The 19,920-nt window shown below is 45.3% G+C and overlaps 1 protein-coding gene across 1 annotated transcript in view; it reads left to right on the forward strand.

Moving 5' to 3' along the window:
* adamtsl4 (ADAMTS-like 4) overlaps positions 1-19,920 on the forward strand; it is a 110,921-nt gene that overhangs the window by 34,456 nt on the left and 56,545 nt on the right. Inside the window, exons 3-5 of the mRNA XM_083761124.1 lie at positions 5,932-6,581; positions 13,433-13,611; positions 14,375-14,868. Coding sequence (XP_083617250.1) covers positions 5,932-6,581; positions 13,433-13,611; positions 14,375-14,868 — 1,323 coding nt within the window. The remainder of the gene's footprint in view (positions 1-5,931; positions 6,582-13,432; positions 13,612-14,374; positions 14,869-19,920) is intronic.

Genomic DNA, 19,920 nt, shown 5'->3' on the forward strand with positions numbered 1-19,920 from the left:
TATTGTGGCGTTAGTGGTTGTATTGTGTTGTATTGTGTTGTATTGTGTTGTTAGTGGTTGTATTGTGTTGTATTGTGTTGTATTGTGAGGTTAGTGGTGGTATTGTGTTGTATTGTGACGTTAGTGGTTGTATTGTGTTGTATTGTGTTGTTAGTGGTTGTATTGTGTTGTATTGTGTTGTATTGTGAGGTTAGTGGTTGTATTGTGTTGTATTGTGTTGTATTGTGAGGTTAGTGGTTGTATTGTGTTGTATTGTGTTGTATTGTGTTGTATTGTGTTGTATTGTGACGTTAGTGGTTGTATTGTGTTGTATTGTGTTGTATTGTGACGTTAGTGGTTGTATTGTGTTGTATTGTGTTGTATTGTGACGTTAGTGGTTGTATTGTGTTGTATTGTGTTGTATTGTGGCGTTAGTGGTTGTATTGTGTTGTATTGTGTTGTATTGTGTTGTTAGTGGTTGTATTGTGTTGTATTGTGTTGTATTGTGAGGTTAGTGGTGGTATTGTGTTGTATTGTGACGTTAGTGGTTGTATTGTGTTGTATTGTGTTGTTAGTGGTTGTATTGTGTTGTATTGTGTTGTATTGTGAGGTTAGTGGTTGTATTGTGTTGTATTGTGTTGTATTGTGAGGTTAGTGGTTGTATTGTGTTGTATTGTGTTGTATTGTGACGTTAGTGGTTGTATTGTGTTGTATTGTGTTGTATTGTGACGTTAGTGGTTGTATTGTGTTGTATTGTGTTGTTAGTGGTTGTATTGTGTTGTATTGTGTTGTATTGTGTTGTTAGTGGTTGTATTGTGTTGTATTGTGTTGTATTGTGACGTTAGTGGTTGTATTGTGTTGTATTGTGGCGTTAGTGGTTGTATTGTGTTGTATTGTGTTGTATTGTGAGGTTAGTGGTTGTATTGTGTTGTATTGTGTTGTATTGTGACGTTAGTGGTTGTATTGTGTTGTATTGTGTTGTATTGTGGCGTTAGTGGTTGTATTGTGTTGTATTGTGTTGTATTGTGGCGTTAGTGGTTGTATTGTGTTGTATTGTGTTGTATTGTGTTGTTAGTGGTTGTATTGTGTTGTATTGTGTTGTATTGTGAGGTTAGTGGTGGTATTGTGTTGTATTGTGACGTTAGTGGTGGTATTGTGTTGTATTGTGTTGTATTGTGAGGTTAGTGGTTGTATTGTGTTGTATTGTGTTGTATTGTGACGTTAGTGGTTGTATTGTGTTGTATTGTGTTGTATTGTGAGGTTAGTGGTGGTATTGTGTTGTATTGTGTTGTATTGTGACGTTAGTGGTTGTATTGTGTTGTATTGTGTTGTATTGTGAGGTTAGTGGTTGTATTGTGTTGTATTGTGTTGTTAGTGGTGGTATTGTGTTGTATTGTGTTGTATTGTGACGTTAGTGGTTGTATTGTGTTGTATTGTGTTGTATTGTGAGGTTAGTGGTTGTATTGTGTTGTATTGTGACGTTAGTGGTTGTATTGTGTTGTATTGTGTTGTATTGTGACGTTAGTGGTTGTATTGTGTTGTATTGTGTTGTATTGTGGCGTTAGTGGTTGTATTGTGTTGTATTGTGTTGTATTGTGAGGTTAGTGGTTGTATTGTGTTGTATTGTGTTGTATTGTGACGTTAGTGGTTGTATTGTGTTGTATTGTGTTGTATTGTGTTGTATTGTGTTGTTAGTGGTGGTATTGTGTTGTATTGTGTTGTATTGTGACGTTAGTGGTTGTATTGTGTTGTATTGTGACGTTAGTGGTTGTATTGTGTTGTATTGTGTTGTATTGTGACGTTAGTGGTTGTATTGTGTTGTATTGTGACGTTAGTGGTTGTGTTGTGTTGTATTGTGTTGTTAGTGGTTGTATTGTGTTGTATTGTGTTGTATTGTGTTGTATTGTGACGTTAGTGGTTGTATTGTGTTGTATTGTGTTGTATTGTGACGTTAGTGGTTGTATTGTGTTGTATTGTGTTGTATTGTGACGTTAGTGGTTGTATTGTGTTGTATTGTGTTGTATTGTGACGTTAGTGGTTGTATTGTGTTGTATTGTGTTGTATTGTGTTGTTAGTGGTGGTATTGTGTTGTATTGTGTTGTTAGTGGTGGTATTGTGTTGTATTGTGTTGTATTGTGTTGTTAGTGGTGGTATTGTGTTGTATTGTGTTGTATTGTGTTGTTAGTGGTGGTATTGTGTTGTATTGTGTTGTATTGTGACGTTAGTGGTGGTATTGTGTTGTATTGTGTTGTATTGTGTTGTTAGTGGTGGTATTGTGTTGTATTGTGTTGTATTGTGAGGTTAGTGGTTGTATTGTGTTGTATTGTGTTGTATTGTGAGGTTAGTGGTTGTATTGTGTTGTATTGTGACGTTAGTGGTTGTATTGTGTTGTATTGTGTTGTATTGTGTTGTTAGTGGTGGTATTGTGTTGTATTGTGTTGTTAGTGGTGGTATTGTGTTGTATTGTGTTGTATTGTGTTGTTAGTGGTGGTATTGTGTTGTATTGTGTTGTATTGTGTTGTTAGTGGTGGTATTGTGTTGTATTGTGTTGTATTGTGACGTTAGTGGTTGTGTTGTGTTGCTGGCTCCTGGCTGAGTGCCAAACAGATATAAGATAAGAAACCACAGAGAAACCTTTATCTGTGGCCACAGAGGACCACTTCAAAGACTGGGCACGCACGCACGCACGCACGCACGCACGCACGCACGCACGCACGCACGCACGCACGCACGCACACACACGCAGTCACGCACACACACACACACACACACACACACACACACACACACACACACACACACACACACACACACACACACAGTGTGGTACATCTCGTCCTGTTTACACTTGTAAAAGCCATAACATCTAATGTAACCCTATTAGATGCTATCGTGTTAATCTGTGCTATTTAGCTTGTACTGGAGAGGGGGGGGGGGGTTTGGGGGGGTTTCTGAATTCAAGGTCTTTCAGCAGTAGTTATCAAACTTTTTCATGTCAAGGCCCCCCAAATGTACATGCATTTGACCATGGACCCCCATAAGAGAAGACTTTTTTCCTCGTTTTCTTTCCTCCTCAAAACCAATTGATCTACACGCTTTTCTAATTCTTTTTTAAAGCAGACATTTTGCGAGCTTGTATATCCACTATTTTCCGAATAGCCAAAGTAGGCTATACAGTACACATAAAAATATAGTTTGGAAAAATCTTCCAAGTAGGTGGCAGAGGTCACATCAACTCAGTGTTTGTTTGACTAACACAAAAACGATGAACCCATTCTGACCGGGCACCCATTTTGGTGTTGGCACCATGTTATGCTTTAGCTATTGAAGCTTGTAGGTCTGCTATTTTTGAAAAATCAAAGACACTTTTACATGCAACATGCGTGTGGTAATAATTTGAGGAACAGGTTGAAACCACCTGTTCCTCAAATCATTTCCACACGAAACGGGTTGAAACCACAACTAAAGCAGTGAGTGGTCCCAGCAAAATGAGGAGCCTTTCTGGACGGAAACCCCTTTTTGGTGAAAAACATTTAGAAGACATTTGTAGAATCTTATCTCAGGTCTAAATGGGTTAAAGAACCACCATTCTTCTGTGCGTTAGAATCTGATCTCAGGTCAGAATGGGTTATAACCATGTTAAGCGCCAGCAGAACGCCACAGAACGTTCATAACCTCTGAAAAATGGCACACTTTTTTTTAGTCATGTCACTTATTTCCTTGAACCCCACTTTGAGAACCTCTGCTTCTAGAAGAGAGCGTCACGGTTGGCTGCCCGCGTTGGTACTTCCTGGACGAACCAGTATTAACCGGCTTTATGCAGAAGTGACCGAAGGGAATGCTCGCTCAACTTCCTCCACTCGCCTCGCGTTGAGCAATGGCCGCTTTAGTCTTTTTTTCTTTTTGCTGAGCTGAGCGTTTCTTCTTGTGGAAATAATATTACAACATCCTGCATGTGGTTTTTCGAGTCGACCTGTTCCTCAAAATATTACCACACGCGACTTTCATAACCTCTGTTATTAAGAAAGGACACGCGTCACGTTTTCCTAGAGGTCTGTTTGACCCCCCGGAGTTAGTCATAGGTTGGCAGAGAGAGAGCACTACTGTCATAGGTCGCTCACTCTGTTAGTAAGGAAAGTCCATGTGTTCATTATTTTCACTGCAAAAGTACAGAGAATATTTTTTAATTGGAATCCTGAAAAGTATTTGTTTATATTTAATTATTTCAAATGCATTTAGTTATACTTATGTTAACTTTATGGAGTTAACAAATACATTGGAATAGTGCCGCGGTACGAGGTTTGTAAGTCTGCTATTTTTGAAAAGTCGTGAAAATGTGGCGCAAATCTTTGAATATATGCTTTCAGAGCGAACATTTTTAACTCAAATCTTTGCTTCTGGGAGGGGGTGTCCCTGGAACAACATATTTTCAGATGGGGAGTCAGCGGCCAATTACATATAATTTGTGGGGGTCCTTGACGTGAAATATTGAGCACCACTGATACAGAAACATGAGGTATTTCAGAAAACTGTCAGGATTTACTGTAGAAGACTTTTTTTTTTAATTCCAATGTCAGGCCTAAATGGGTTAAGTGAAGGCTAAGTGTGGCTATCTATGACCCGAAGACAGGCCCGGTTAGTGTTACTTTTCGCCACTGTCTTTGCAGTCTCATGATTTATGGTGGTGATATCAGGTGTAATCATGTGATTTATCGTGGTGATATCACATGTAATCCTCCGTCAGGAAAAGGCGCTCGGGGTCACAACACCCCTGTTGTGTTAGAACACGCTCTATAAATAAAAAGATGACTTGACTAAGGACTTGTGCCAAGTTTTTCTCTACTTCATGTTGTCGTAAAAAAACCCAAGGAAACCTGCAAAACACTTTAGCTCACTAATGATTAAATAAATCCTCGTGATGACTTGAGGAACAGCTTCTTCCCGTCCACTGTCATCTACCTAAACTCCTCATCCACTCCTTTCCCATTGTCACCCCCCCCTCCCCCCAACCCAGACACATCCTATAGTCCAGGGGTGGGCAACTGGCGGCCCGGGGGCCACATGCGGCCCCCACCTTCACTTAATGCGGCCCGCATGTTAATATCAGAATACTGATATAGTATTGATTTCAGCTGTTACAATCTAACATTAAATGACTACTTAATGATGATAGTATTAAAATGTTAGACTTTTTGTGTCCAATGTAGTTATGTTAACAGTTCATAAAGTTAACATAACTATAACTAAATGCATTTGAAATCCAATAAAAAGGTTACTTTTCAGGTTTCCAATTAAAAAATAGCAGCAAAAAAAATTCAGGTTTTCAATTCAAATATAGCAAAAATAGCTGATCTACAAGCTCAAAACGTGTCGCATTTGCGACACGTTTTGAGCTTGTAGATCGGCTATTTTTGCTATGACAGTAATATGCACTGTGGCCCCTCAGGAGTGAGTGTGGAAATATATTGGCCCTCGCCATCGTCAAAGTTGCCCACCCCTCCTATAGTCTATAACACTATGTGGACTTGTGGAACATGGTCTCTGGACCTTATAGTTTAGCACCCTGTGCATTGGGCCACGTGCAATAGGGACAGATCATGTTTTCCTTCTTCCTCTCATATCATTATTTATTTAAAATGACTACTGCTCATTCTACTGTTACTACTGTACTATACTGTAATTAATGTATCCTCCATGCTGACATGTTTGCACCATTTGGTGAGATGCGAAAATACTTTTCGCTGTGCTGTACTTATACTGTACATTGACAATGAATTGAATCTCATCTCATCTCATGCTGTTTTTGAATATTTACAATGTCGTTTCCCCCCCCCCCCCCTGTGTGTGTGTTTGTGTGTGTGTGTGTGTGTGTGCGTGTGCGTGTGTGTGTGTGCGTGCTTGCGTGTGCGTGTGCGTGTGTGTGTGTGTGCGTGTGTGTGTGTGCGTGTCCAGGGCGCTGCAGGCCGGAGGACCAGGCAGGTGTTCAGGGGGGCGGAGCCTGTGGTGGAGGGGGTGTGGTCTCCGTGGGGGGCGTGGTCAGAGTGCACTCAGACGTGCGGAGTGGGCGTGGCACAGAGGACCAGAGACTGCGACGCCCCGCCCCTCCCGCCGCCACAGGCTCCTCCCCTCTCCCATGCCCCTCCCAACTGGGGGGGTTACTTCCCCCCCGGGGGGGGCGCATCCTCCTCCCGCCCCTACGCCCGCCCCCCCTCCTATTACCACCACCCTAACCCTCCGGTGTCCTCCACCAATCGCAGCCCGGGAGGACTGCCTCTGTACCGGACTGATCCAATCGGAGGAGGAGGAGAAGGGGGCGGGCCTTTATTGCCGGGGGGAGGGGCGGCGGGGGCGGCGGGGGCGGCCGCCAATCATCCGTCGCGGCGCTTTTACCAGCCGCCGGACTTCTCGTCGTCCCCGCCAGCCAATCAGGACCCTGCTGTGTCCGTGTACCGCTCGCCCTATCACCACCGCGGCGGCGCGGCGACGCACGGATACAACACGCCCACGCGCATCACGCGCAGACCGACCAATCAGAGGCCGGGAGGAGGAGGAGGAGGAGGAGCTGGAGGCGGGACCAGAAGGGAGGGGCTGAACTCCAGGAGGTGAGCTGGGATTGGACGATTTAGAAAAGCCGTCGGTCGGTCGCTGCCTGTCGGTTGGAAGCCTTGTATATGTTCAAAACGGTTGCTTTTGGTTTAAAGGTATATTCAGTGATTTCACTCAAAAAACCTTAGGTTTCGTTTTTGGCTGTGGGACCCAGCCTTTCGTCCAATCAGGATAGAGAGTCAAAAACGAAACCTAAGGTTTTTTGACCCCCAGGGGTTAACTGGGGACAGGGAGGAACTCCTTATATGGTCAGCACACTCTATAGTAGGGAGGATTATCACAACAAAACAAAAAAAAAGTGATATTTGAATTAAGTGAAATCACTGATTATACCTTTAAAAATTGGTTTAAAAATATTTACAAATTGTGAAAATAGCTGATCTACAAGCTGACATGTCTCGTCGCGAGCGCGTTGTGATCTTGTAGATCGGCTACTTTCACTACTTTCGTGCACCCAAAAAAATAAAATATGGGGATACAAGGTTTCTTCCTTACAGCAACGAGACGCGAGTTTCACCGTACATTATTATAAACTGTCTTTCTTCAAACGTATCTCATGGTCTTCATAGTTCATTTCCACTGACACATCTGTCTTCAAGAAAAGGTCATCTTACACTGAACTCATTGTTAAAAAAGCACTTAAGTAAGTAGCCTTGCCGAGCCACGAGGCCCATCGGGCAGGAGCCTGTCTCCTGTTTCTGTAGCCATGAGGCCCATAGGGCAGGAGCCTGTCTCCTGTTTCTGTAGCCATGAGGCCCATAGGGCAGGAGCCTGTCTCCTGTTTCTGTAGCCATGAGGCCCATAGGGCAGGAGCCTATCTCCTGTTTCTGTAGCGTGAGGCAGCTTGATGTACATCACCCTGGACATGACGCTAGTACTGTATGTCGCAGGGACTTTACCCCAATCCAACCCTTGATGCTGAGTGTCAAGCAAGGAGGCACTGGGTATCCATCCATCTTTGGTATGACCCGGCCGGGGATCGAACCCCGACCTCCCAAAATATTGCTCACTTTTAGTTGAGCAATATTTGACCAGGAGAATCTATACTTTGATTCGCCTCAAGTACTAGCCGTTGAGTATGGTGTCGATGCTTCCCCCAGTGTTAGCCAATCACTGGCCAGCACGGAGCCAGATGATTGATATGGTGGGAGAAAAAGCTTCTTCTTCTGATGTCATCATGCATTCTTATCACAGTAGGTGATGAGCAGAGCCTTTTTATCAGCCTCTCCTCCACCCACAGCAAACAGAGGCTGACATAATCTGCTCTCACACAACAAGAAGGTCTGGTCCCGGTCCAAAACATGGACCCTTTTACGGCTCTGTAAACTCCCCCAGAGTGTAAGTATAGGCCTAAGTAAGTAGCCATAGATAGGGCCAGTGCATCCCCCAATAAGTACACCCCCCGCCTGGACATGACACTAGTTCAAACTTAGGGGTAAGAAAAGTAACGCACGTCCTCCATCGGTGCACAGCCAAAACTGTAGACAACAGTGAACAATACAATAAAAGCAGGGGCTCGCAACTCACTTTAAGATGCTCCAAACTTTGTTTAGCGACAGGCAGGCGGAAAAATACGACGTTTCGACCTTACGGTCTTTGTCAAGTATAGGATACTATTACTTATACTTGACAAAGACTGTATGAGGTCGAAACGTGGTATTTCTCGCCTGCCTGACGCTACATAAAGTTTGGAGCATCTTAAAAGTGAGTTGTGACCCGCCTGCTTTCTTTTTACTAGTTCAACTTAAGCCGTTAAGATGCTGATTCTCCGTTCTGTGAGTGGTGCTCACAAAAGGTGCTTTTTCATGTCAAGTAGTAAGCCTTGACGAGCCATGGGGCCCATATAGGACAGGAGCCTATCTCCTGTTTCTGTAGCCATGAGGCCCATATAGGACAGGAGCCTATCTCCTGTTTCTGTAGCCATGGGGCCCATAGGACAGGAGCCTATCTCCTGTTTCTGTAGCCATGGGGCCCATAGGACAGGAGCCTATCTCCTGTTTCTGTAGCCATGAGGCCCATAGGGGGCAGGAGCCTATCTCCTGTTTCTGTAGCCATGGGGCCCATATAGGACAGGAGCCTATCTCCTGTTTCTGTAGCCATGGGGCCCATAGGGACAGGAGCCTATCTCCTGTTTCTGTAGTCATGAGGCCCATAGGGGAAGGAGCCTATCTCCTGTTTCTGTAGCCATGAGGCCCATAGGACAGGAGCCTATCTCCTGTTTCTGTAGCCATGAGGCCCATAGGGGAAGGAGCCTATCTCCTGTTTCTGTAGCCATGAGGCCCATAGGGCAGGAGCCTATCTCCTGTTTCTGTAGCCATGAGGCCCATAGGGCAGGAGCCTATCTCCTGTTTCTGTAGCCATGAGGCCCATAGGACAGGAGCCTATCTCCTGTTTCTGTAGCCATGAGGCCCATAGGACAGGAGCCTATCTCCTGTTTCTGTAGCCATGAGGCCCATAGGACAGGAGCCTATCTCCTGTTTCTGTAGCCATGAGGCCCATAGGGGAAGGAGCCTATCTCCTGTTTATGTAGCCATGAGGCCCATAGGACAGGAGCCTATCTCCTGTTTCTGTAGCCATGGGGCCCATAGGACAGGAGCCTATCTCCTGTTTCTGTAGCCATGAGGCCCATAGGGGAAGGAGCCTATCTCCTGTTTCTGTAGCCATGAGGCCCATAGGACAGGAGCCTATCTCCTGTTTCTGTAGCCATGGGGCCCATAGGACAGGAGCCTATCTCCTGTTTCTGTAGCGTGAGGCAGCTTGATGTACACCCCCTGGACATGACGCTACTAGTATGTCACAGGGACTTTACCCTCAATCCCAACCCTTGATGCTGAGTGTCAAGCAGGGAGGCATTGGGTCCCATTTGGTATGACCCGGCCAGGGATTGAACCCTGACCTCCCAGTCTCAGGGCGCACACTACTATCCAGTATCCACAAGGCCACTGAGCTTACATGTCAAGGAGTCGGACCCCCACAATTACTGTATATGTATTTGGCTGCTGACTTCCCTTTCTCAAAATGCTTTGTTCCAGGGACCCCCCAGAAGCTTTAACTCAAGATTTGAGTTAAAAATGTTCACTTAAAAAAAAATCTAAATTGCACTCATTTTCGTGATTTCGTAAAAAAACAGATCTACAAGCTCTAAGTGTCACGGTACCGAGAACTGGCGGACCCAAATGCAGACACAGACACAAGTTCGACAGTTCAAGAGTGTTTATTGAAAACAAACTGGCAGGCAGGCAGAGCAGGGCAAGGTCCAAACAGGCTGGTCAGAGCATGGGTGGGCAGGCAGGCAGGTGTGGTCTGAGGAGGAGGAGAGGAGAGCGGTGAGTACAGGCAAAAAGCAAACGAAAACACGACGAAAACTGAAGTTCACTGCAGGAACAAACACTGGTAAATACTGGCTAGAAGGTCTACTACCACTGTGGTTGATTTAACAATCTGGCGCTGGTGATGTGGGAAGGCCGGGTCTTTATAGGCTGGAGTTGATGAGCTGATGGCAGGCAGGAGCGTAGATTGGACACTGGAAACAGGTGAGCCAAGTGATAAATGGAGCCTGCAAGCCTACGCCCACACACACGCCCACACATAACACAGACACTGACCAGACAGAGACAGACAAGAAAAACACAGCCCTGCCTGGGACTGTGACACTAAGTGTGGCACGAAGTGAGCTATGAGCTTGCATATCTGCTATTTTTTTGAATAGCCAAAGTATAAAATAATGGTTTAAGTAGTAGCCCAATAAACCTCACCAATGGGTCGCCATGCGACACCTCGCAACCAAACGGTTTGCGAGTAGACGCATGTATAGACGCATGTACTGTAGATGCATGCAACCATTGAATTAGTCTCTTCTGGAGCCCCGCCCCCTGTAGATGGGGGCGGGGTCGTGGAGGAGGTCATGGTGGGGTGACAGAGCATGGGGGTCAAACAAGGGACTATAATATGTCAACTCTGTGACTAATAATAATAATATTATGTCACATCGACTGATCTGATTGGAGCAGGCCCAACGAGGTGATTGAGTTGATAGGTGAGGAATGTAAGGAATGACTCGTCATATTAATAAAACTCCTGGTATTAAATTAGTCACAGGGACTCAGAAAGTGTACAATGGGTTATCTGTGTTTATTCAACGCTTGAGAGAGTACAGATATTATACATGTGTGTACATCTGACAGTGTACGTCTGTACGCACCCTCCGAATTATAGAGCCGTGAAGCCCAAACCACACCAACGGGGTCGGGTTGGGACAAACTGTTTTTAATGTAAACCACACCAATGCAACTCATTGAGTGGCAAGGAGTTGGGTTGGTGTGGTTTCCCAACCCATTTAACCCATTCTGACCTGAGATCAGATTCATACGAGGTTTCCGCTGGACACACACTGGTCCTGATGAACCCATTCTGACCTGAGATCAGATTCTAAAAATGTCAGTCGCTCTTCGATTTTTCAAAAATAGCAGACCTACAAGCTCGTATCGCGCCACTCGGTGGCGCGATATGAGCTTGTAGATCTGCTATTTGCAGTAAGTGATGTCACTTACTGCCGGCAAATCAGAACACCTGTTTGAGCCAGAAAACCCCAGATCACAGAAAATCTACTGAATGTTAAAAGTTCATGTTTTTTGGGTGCAATTGAGATTAGAAAACCTAAAAAAACAAGAACAATTCCAAAACCTTTTTTTTAATGTCACAATCCCTTTAAGTGTGGACTTGATGTCATATGAAAAAGGACTATACAGAGACGTTGGAGTTGGAGCCACATGGAGGGGGATGAGGGGGGGAAGAGGGGTGGGGGAAAAAAAAGAAAGAATCTTGGGAATTGCTCGTGTGTCATTTGTGAAAATGCTACCTGTAATGCAGTCTACAAGCTCACAACGTGTCAATCAATGTAGATAAAAAAATGTTTTTCAAAATAGTAAAAAAAAAAAAGGCAAATAAGTTTAGGTATAAGGGGTTTAGCGGTGACGAAAATGGAGCCCCAAGTGTATGACTGTACTCTGTTGCTGTTTTACATTTCTGTCTAATACATCAATCAATCAATCAATCAATCAATCAACCAATCAATTCCAACTGTACACTCAGAATTGCAGACCTGTAAGGGTCAGTTCGGTTGGTTCCATTTGTACCCTTTGAGAGTTTAACAGACCCCTGGTGGTCCCCGTATGGACCCCACCCACATTGAGAAGCAGTGTGCTTTTATGTTCTTGGTGAGTATAGCTTATAGTGTAGTGGTTTGTTTACTGCTGCTGTTCATAGAGAGAGTTTCAGTATGATTTGTTTGTGGACAGTGTTGGTGCGTTGCCATGGGGACGTGGGACGTGATGTTGCTTGCTGTGAGTCATTGGGTAGTGTTGTAAGAAACCCTGCCCTCCGATACGCACCGGTCATACAGAGAAACGGAGCTTTACTTTACCTGACAAACACATATACGGTACGGTGTACACTCGCACACATGGCCACATGCATGCACGCATGTACGCACACACACGGTCATACACAGGCACATACAGACAGACACACGCCCATGCACACGCCCATACAGACACACACACACACACACACACACACACTCACAGGCATGCAAACACACACACGTCCACTCACGCCATCTAAAAACACACACACACACACACACACACGCAGACACACACACACACACACACACACACGCGCCTACCCACATGCACACACGCCCACTCACTCACACCCATCTGAAAAACACACACGTGCATGCACGTGCAGTCACACACCAGGCGTGCGCCCACACACGATCATTCATCGTTTGTGTCAAACTGCTCATTAAGTTGTTTTCTGTCTCTGGCCGTCTTGTCTCCAGTTATGTTCACACTCGCAGCTCAATTGCATCACAGTGTGTCTCTGCAAGCCTGTGTTATCATTACAGTCACTGCCACCGCAACCCATATATAGTTTGACAATGTCTGAGTGTACAATTATGATCAATTTTCAGATGTGTCAGTCGTAAAGATCACATTTAAGAGGCGAATAGAATGCCTGCAGTCTGGACAAAGTATTGTCTGAGTCTCTCTGTCTCTCTAATGCTTTCATTTAGGCTACATTGTACAACGGAAAAATAGAAGATCCATCAGATCAAATGCCGCGTTTATAAAGATCCGCTATTTTCCGGCACATAACACCGCCATATAACGAAGTGTAAATCACGCCACAACTGTTTTGTTGTGTCCAGTCGATTCACATCAAATCAAGTTTATTTATAGAGAAATTTAAAAAAAAAACTAAAAAGAAAAGTAATCGCTGTACAGCAGTGGGGTCCTTGAGGGAGTTCCAGGGGGTCCCTGTAGCTAAGAGCTAAGAGCTAGTTAGGAACCAAATGGACCCTTATGATTCTATTGTGCCTAATGCAGGTCAAACTGGGGGTCCTTGAAATGAAACAGGTTGAGAGTCACTGCTAGAGCCGTCAAAATCTTCTCTTATGTCCTTGACATGACAAGGTTTTGGAACCACTGCTGTACAGAACATTGTGTCAACTCAACAGCACAAACGACAGTAAACAACACACAGAGGCATAATAAACAATAATAAACAATAGTAAACAACACACAGAGGCATAATAAACAGTGGTAGAAATGTATAAAAGTCACCAGACAGGTATGTGACCAGGGACCACACATGGAGCCCAAAGGCAACAACCTATCGGACACAAACAATGAGATAAAAGTCAAAAAACCACAATTGCTTTTTTGATGTTTTTTTAACAGACGCTCCGATTTCAAACCATTATATACGGAGATCTCCGTCTAGGGCAGTAAAAGTGTTTTAACAGTGTGTGTGTGTGTGTGTGTGTTTGTCTGTCTCCCAGGTCTCCCATCCGGCCGGGTCAGTTCGGGTACGGTCGGGTTCCGTTCTCCCTCCCGCTGCATCGCCAGACCCGACACACCGCCAACGGCACCGTCGACGAAGCCACGCCCACCGGGGCGCCCGCCGCCGCCGCCGCCGCCAATCAGGACGGCAGTGACGCCGCCGCGCCGCCTATGGGAGGTACGTTACGTACAGTACGCCTGTCTCAGTGATTACGTCATCACCCCGATCGCCATTATTTGAGATAATCGCAGTTATTGTAGCATAATTGTCATAACCCATTTTGGGCGGGAACCCCTTTTGGTGTTAGCATTATGTCATGCTTTAGCTATTGAAAAATAGCAGATCTACAAGCTCGTAGCGCGCCACTCGGTGGCGCGCTACGAGCTTGTAGATCTGCTATTTTTGAAAAATCGAAGAACGACTGACATAGAAACATAGCTTTTTCAGAAAACTGTCAGGATGTAGAAGACAGTTTTAGAATCTGATCTCAGGTCAGAATGGGATAATGGAGTAGATGCATGTGGTGACCCATTGGTGTGGTTTGGGCCGTTGGATTGAACCAGTTGGGTCGATTTGGGTCGATTTGGGTCGACGTGCAACAGGACATCACCACACCACTGGGACCAGCGCTAAAACCCTCTCGTCCCATCTCAACCCTCTGGTGTGGTTTGGGTGTTAAAAGGGCAAACATTTTTATTCCTAGTCTTGTTATTATTTATGTTCCAAATGTCCAATGGCAAAAAACCCACATTTAAATCGTTAATCGCAGTCATTTCATTTAATTTCATGAAAAATTAATTGTGTTGTTGTAACAGTTTTTAGTTTTTTACTGTTGTTGAGACCGAAGACACATTTCCACACGTGGACAATAAATGAAATTAACTAACTAACATTAGCGTGACAACTAACTGACATGATGATTATGTTGTAATCACGACAGCCCCAGTGGGAGGCGGAGCCGAAGAAGGAGAAGGAGGAGGAGGAGGACGAGGAGGGGAGGACGAAGGCAGAAACCAAGATGGCGGGCAGCAGCAGCAGGAGGAGGAGGCGAGGACGGAAGAGTCCGCTGGCCCGTCTCCCCGCGAGCGAGCGAGGGAGCGGGAGCAGCGAGCCCCACCCCCATCCTATCGAGCGGTCTCTGCGGCGGCCGCGGCGCGCCGCACGTTCGACTGGCACTCCGTCGCCGCCCCCCCGCCCCCTCCCAGGGGGGGGCATGCCCCTCCCCCTCCCCCTTCCTCCTCCTTTTCCTCTGACCCGTACTCCTCCTCCTCCTCGTCCGACGGGGGCGTGCCTCCCCCGCCGTTCTCCTCCCCCCTGCACCGCACGGAGCCCCACCCCCCTCCCCCCCACCACCACCCCCAGGCGGGGGAGGCGGCCGCGCGGCCACACACCTGCTCGGGGCGGCCGGCGGAGTTTCGCCGCTGCTTCTCTCAGGTCAGAAACTATGCTAACTATCGACCGTACAGTTGACTTACTGCTTCTCTCAGGTCAGAAACTATGCTAACTATCGACCGTACAGTTGACTTACTGCTTCTCTCAGGTCAGAAACTATGCTAACTATCGACCGTACAGTTGACTTACTGCTTCTCTCAGGTCAGAAACTATGCTAACTATCGACCGTACAGTTGACTTACTGCTTCTCTCAGGTCAGAAACTATGCTAACTATCGACCGTACCGTTGACTTACTGCTTCTCTCAGGTCAGAAACTATGCTAACTATCGACCGTACAGTTGACTTACTGCTTCTCTCAGGTCAGAAACTATGCTAACTATCGACCGTACAGTTGACTTACTGCTTCTCTCAGGTCAGAAACTATGCTAACTATCGACCGTACAGTTGACTTACTGCTTCTCTCAGGTCAGAAACTATGCTAACTATCGACCGTACAGTTGACTTACTGCTTCTCTCAGGTCAGAAACTATGCTAACTATCGACCGTACAGTTGACTTACTGCTTCTCTCAGGTCAGAAACTATGCTAACTATCGACCGTACAGTTGACTTACTGCTTCTCTCAGGTCAGAAACTATGCTAACTATCGACCGTACCGTTGACTTACTGCTTCTCTCAGGTCAGAAACTATGCTAACTATCGACCGTACAGTTGACTTACTGCTTCTCTCAGGTCAGAAACTATGCTAACTATCGACCGTACAGTTGACTTACTGCTTCTCTCAGGTCAGAAACTATGCTAACTATCGACCGTACAGTTGACTTACTGCTTCTCTCAGGTCAGAAACTATACTAACTATCGACCGTACAGTTGACTTACTGCTTCTCTCAGGTCAGAAACTATGCTAACTATCGACCGTACAGTTGACTTACTGCTTCTCTCAGGTCAGAAACTATGCTAACTATCGACCGTACAGTTGACTTACTGCTTCTCTCAGGTCAGAAACTATGCTAACTATCGACCGTACAGTTGACTTACTGCTTCTCTCAGGTCAGAAACTATACTAACTATCGACCGTACAGTTGACTTACTGCTTCTCTCAGGTCAGAAACTATGCTAACTATCGACCGTACAGTTGACTTACTGCTTCTCTCAGGTCAGAAACTATGCTAACTATCGACCGTACAGTTGACTTACTGCTTCTCTCAGGTCAGAAACTATGCTAACTATCGACCGTACAGTTGACTTACTGCTTCTCTCAGGTCAGAAACTATGCTAACTATCGACCGTACAGTTGACTTACTGCTTCTCTCAGGTCAGAAACTAGGCTAACTATCGACCGTACAGTTGACTTACTGCTTCTCTCAGGTCAGAAACTATGCTAACTATCGACCGTACAGTTGACTTACTGCTTCTCTCAGGTCAGAAACTATGCTAACTATCGACCGTACAGTTGACTTACTGCTTCTCTCAGGTCAGAAACTATGCTAACTATCGACCGTACAGTTGACTTACTGCTTCTCTCAGGTCAGAAACTATGCTAACTATCGACCGTACAGTTGACTTACTGCTTCTCTCAGGTCAGAAACTATGCTAACTATCGACCGTACAGTTGACTTACTGCTTCTCTCAGGTCAGAAACTAGGCTAACTATCGACCGTACAGTTGACTTACTGCTTCTCTCAGGTCAGAAACTATGCTAACTATCGACCGTACAGTTGACTTACTGCTTCTCTCAGGTCAGAAACTATGCTAACTATCGACCGTACAGTTGACTTACTGCTTCTCTCAGGTCAGAAACTATGCTAACTATCGACCGTACAGTTGACTTACTGCTTCTCTCAGGTCAGAAACTATGCTAACTATCGACCGTACAGTTGACTTACTGCTTCTCTCAGGTCAGAAACTATGCTAACTATCGACCGTACAGTTGACTTACTGCTTCTCTCAGGTCAGAAACTATGCTAACTATCGACCGTACAGTTGACTTACTGCTTCTCTCAGGTCAGAAACTATGCTAACTATCGACCGTACAGTTGACTTACTGCTTCTCTCAGGTCAGAAACTCTGCTAACTATCGACCGTACAGTTGACTTACTGCTTCTCTCAGGTCAGAAACTCTGCTAACTATCGACCGTACAGTTGACTTACTGCTTCTCTCAGGTCAAAAACTATGCTAACTATCGACTGTACAGTTGACTTACTGCTTCTCTCAGGTCAGAAACTATGCTAACTATCGACCGTACAGTTGACTTACTGCTTCTCTCAGGTCAGAAACTCTGCTAACTATCGACCGTACTGTTTACTTACTGCTTCTCTCAGGTCAGAAACTATACTAACTATCGACCGTATGTTGGCTTTTTTTTGTGGCTTTCGCCTTTATTTTATATTGTTTATGGGGGGGGGACAGACAGTAGGCTGACAGGAAATGGTGAGAGAGATGCGGGGGGGGAGACATGCAGTAAAGGCCGTCGCGATCGGGAGTCGAACCCGCGGCACACTCACTGCCAGACTGGATTACCAGCCAAGGTGCCTGGACCGCTGAGCCACGGCCCAGGCCACCGTACAGTTGACTTAGAGACACCTCACATTATTATTATGTCCAAAACTGTCTTATCTACAAGCTTCAAGCTTGTGGATGTTCCATTTGTGTATGCTTTTGCATGTCCGTAGTACAGTAGCCTATGTATGGCGTTAATGTAAGCAGAAACACAGAAAGTTAAGGGTTCTGCTCAACAGCAAAGATATAGTGATCTGCAGGTGCCGACGGCGCGTTCGTCCACCTCGCCCGCATTACTAACCCTGACCCTAACGCTTATTTTCTATGTACAGTATATATATATGACGCTTATAATAACTTTTTAACTAATTTAAAAAATGGTTATTAAAGAAGGTACTTTTAGAGGCAAACAAAGTCTTCTAGACGATATTGATTTGGGTTTGTGCTCCTTTGGTAGTAAACCTAACCCTTAACTGCCACGCAGTCAGAGTAACAGGATGCCGGCATTACAGTACATGGGATCAGTCCCGGATCCAGATCCGTATTATCCATTACAGTACATGGGATCAGTCCCGGATCCAGATCCTTATATTATCCATTACAGTACATGGGATCAGTCCCGGATCCAGATCCTTATTATCCATTACAGTACATGGGATCAGTCCCGGATCCAGATCCTTATTCTCCATTACAGTACATGGGATCAGTCCCGGATCCAGATCCTTATATTATCCATTACAGTACATGGGATCAGTCCCGGATCCAGATCCTTATTATCCATTACAGTACATGGGATCAGTCCCGGATCCAGATCCTTATTCTCCATTACAGTACATGGGATCAGTCCCGGATCCAGATCCTTATTATCCATTACAGTACATGGGATCAGTCCCGGATCCAGATCCTTATTATCCATTACAGTACATGGGATCAGTCCCGGATCCAGATCCTTATTCTCCATTACAGTACATGGGATCAGTCCCGGATCCAGATCCTTATTCTCCATTACAGTACATGGGATCAGTCCCGGATCCAGATCCTTATTATCCAAGTCAAGAGGTCTGATTTGTTACTAGTCGACGGACGTCACCGACGTGTTCAGGAGCTTAAACCGTTAACCCGTTCTGACCTGAGATCAGATTCTAAAAAATGTCTTCTATGTCAGTCGTTCTTCGATTTTTCAAAAATAGCAGACCTACAAGCTCGTAGCGCGCCACTCGGTGGCGCGCTATGAGCTTGTAGATCTGCTATTTTTCAATAGCTAAAGCACGACATGATGCTAACACCAAAATGGGCTCCCGCCCACAATGGGTTAAGCAGCTGTATGAAGTAATCATTTTAAATCAATATCCCATATTGAATCATGAGCCAATGATGTGATTCTAAGTGCAGCAACGGGACTAAAGTGTTCCAGTAAGAGCCGAGTCTCTTCCAGCAGTCATTTAAGGACGAGTCCCTCAAATTAGATTACAGTTAATTACAGTAATCTGACCTTTTTTTTGCGGAGATGAATATGGAGCGCTTATATGCAGAGTCAGACGGTGACAACAAGGCGTTTGTATAACGTTGCGGTGTTGATTATTTTGAGCGGTGCACACCGCTTCCATGACTGGCCCGCGTGTGTCCCTAATATGTCCCTATGTATTTTTGGAGTATGGAACAGCCGCAATACCGGCGCTGGGTGACCTAAAGTGGCACTATTGAGCACTAGTCTAAACACACACACACGCACTTCACAGTTCAGTTCGCACAGGTGCAATTCTTTTTTTACGGTGTGAGTCTAAAAGAGGCTCGCCGCCTCTAGTCGGTCTGTTTGAGTGGAGCTGATCAGCACCACGTTTCTCCTGCATATTGAGTGGAGCTGATCAGCACCACGTTTCTCCTGCATATTGAGTGGAGCTGATCAGCACCACGTTTCTCCTGCATATTGAGTGGAGCTGATCAGCACCACGTTTCTCCTGCATATTGCCAGGAGGCTCCTGTGGCTCCTAGTACCTCTCCACTAACGTTGCGTCACCAGGCTTTCCACCTCAGAGGAAAGCCTGGTCTGTGTTGTTTACTAAATTGCCGTGTGAACCCGCTCTGGAGCGGATGATATCGTTACGCCATGTTGTCATGTCATATGCTCTCGTAGCCTGCGGCTTTTATTGAGAAAAATCGGTTTGAGGGAAAAGGACGTTCAAGATTGATGGTTCTCTTCCCGATGACTTACGAAACAATTTATACTTTTTGATTTCATAATGCTGCGTTCAGGTTTAGCTACACATCATATCAGTAGCGTTGTATCTTTGTACCAATCGGGTTCCAGCTCTAGTTTGACTCGTCCCCAATAGTGCTCGGAAAGGCCTCGTTCTTTCCCTAAAGTAACTCTGATTGGGTTGAATATCTTGATCACATTTTGAGTTCAAAGAAATATGTCATACTCAATATGAGTAGATTTCAGTCTCTCTCTTAGTCTCTCTCTCTTTCAGTCTCTTCGAGTCAAGTCACTATTTCCGTCTCTCTGTGTGTGTGTGTGTGTGTGTGTGTGTGTGTGTGTGTGTGTGTGTGTGTGTGTGTGTGTGTGTGTGTGTGTGTGTGTCTCTCTCTCTGTCT

The sequence above is a fragment of the Protomyctophum parallelum genome (assembly GCF_964188405.1).
Source record: "Protomyctophum parallelum genome assembly, chromosome: 3".
Lineage (NCBI taxonomy): Eukaryota > Metazoa > Chordata > Actinopteri > Myctophiformes > Myctophidae > Protomyctophum > Protomyctophum parallelum.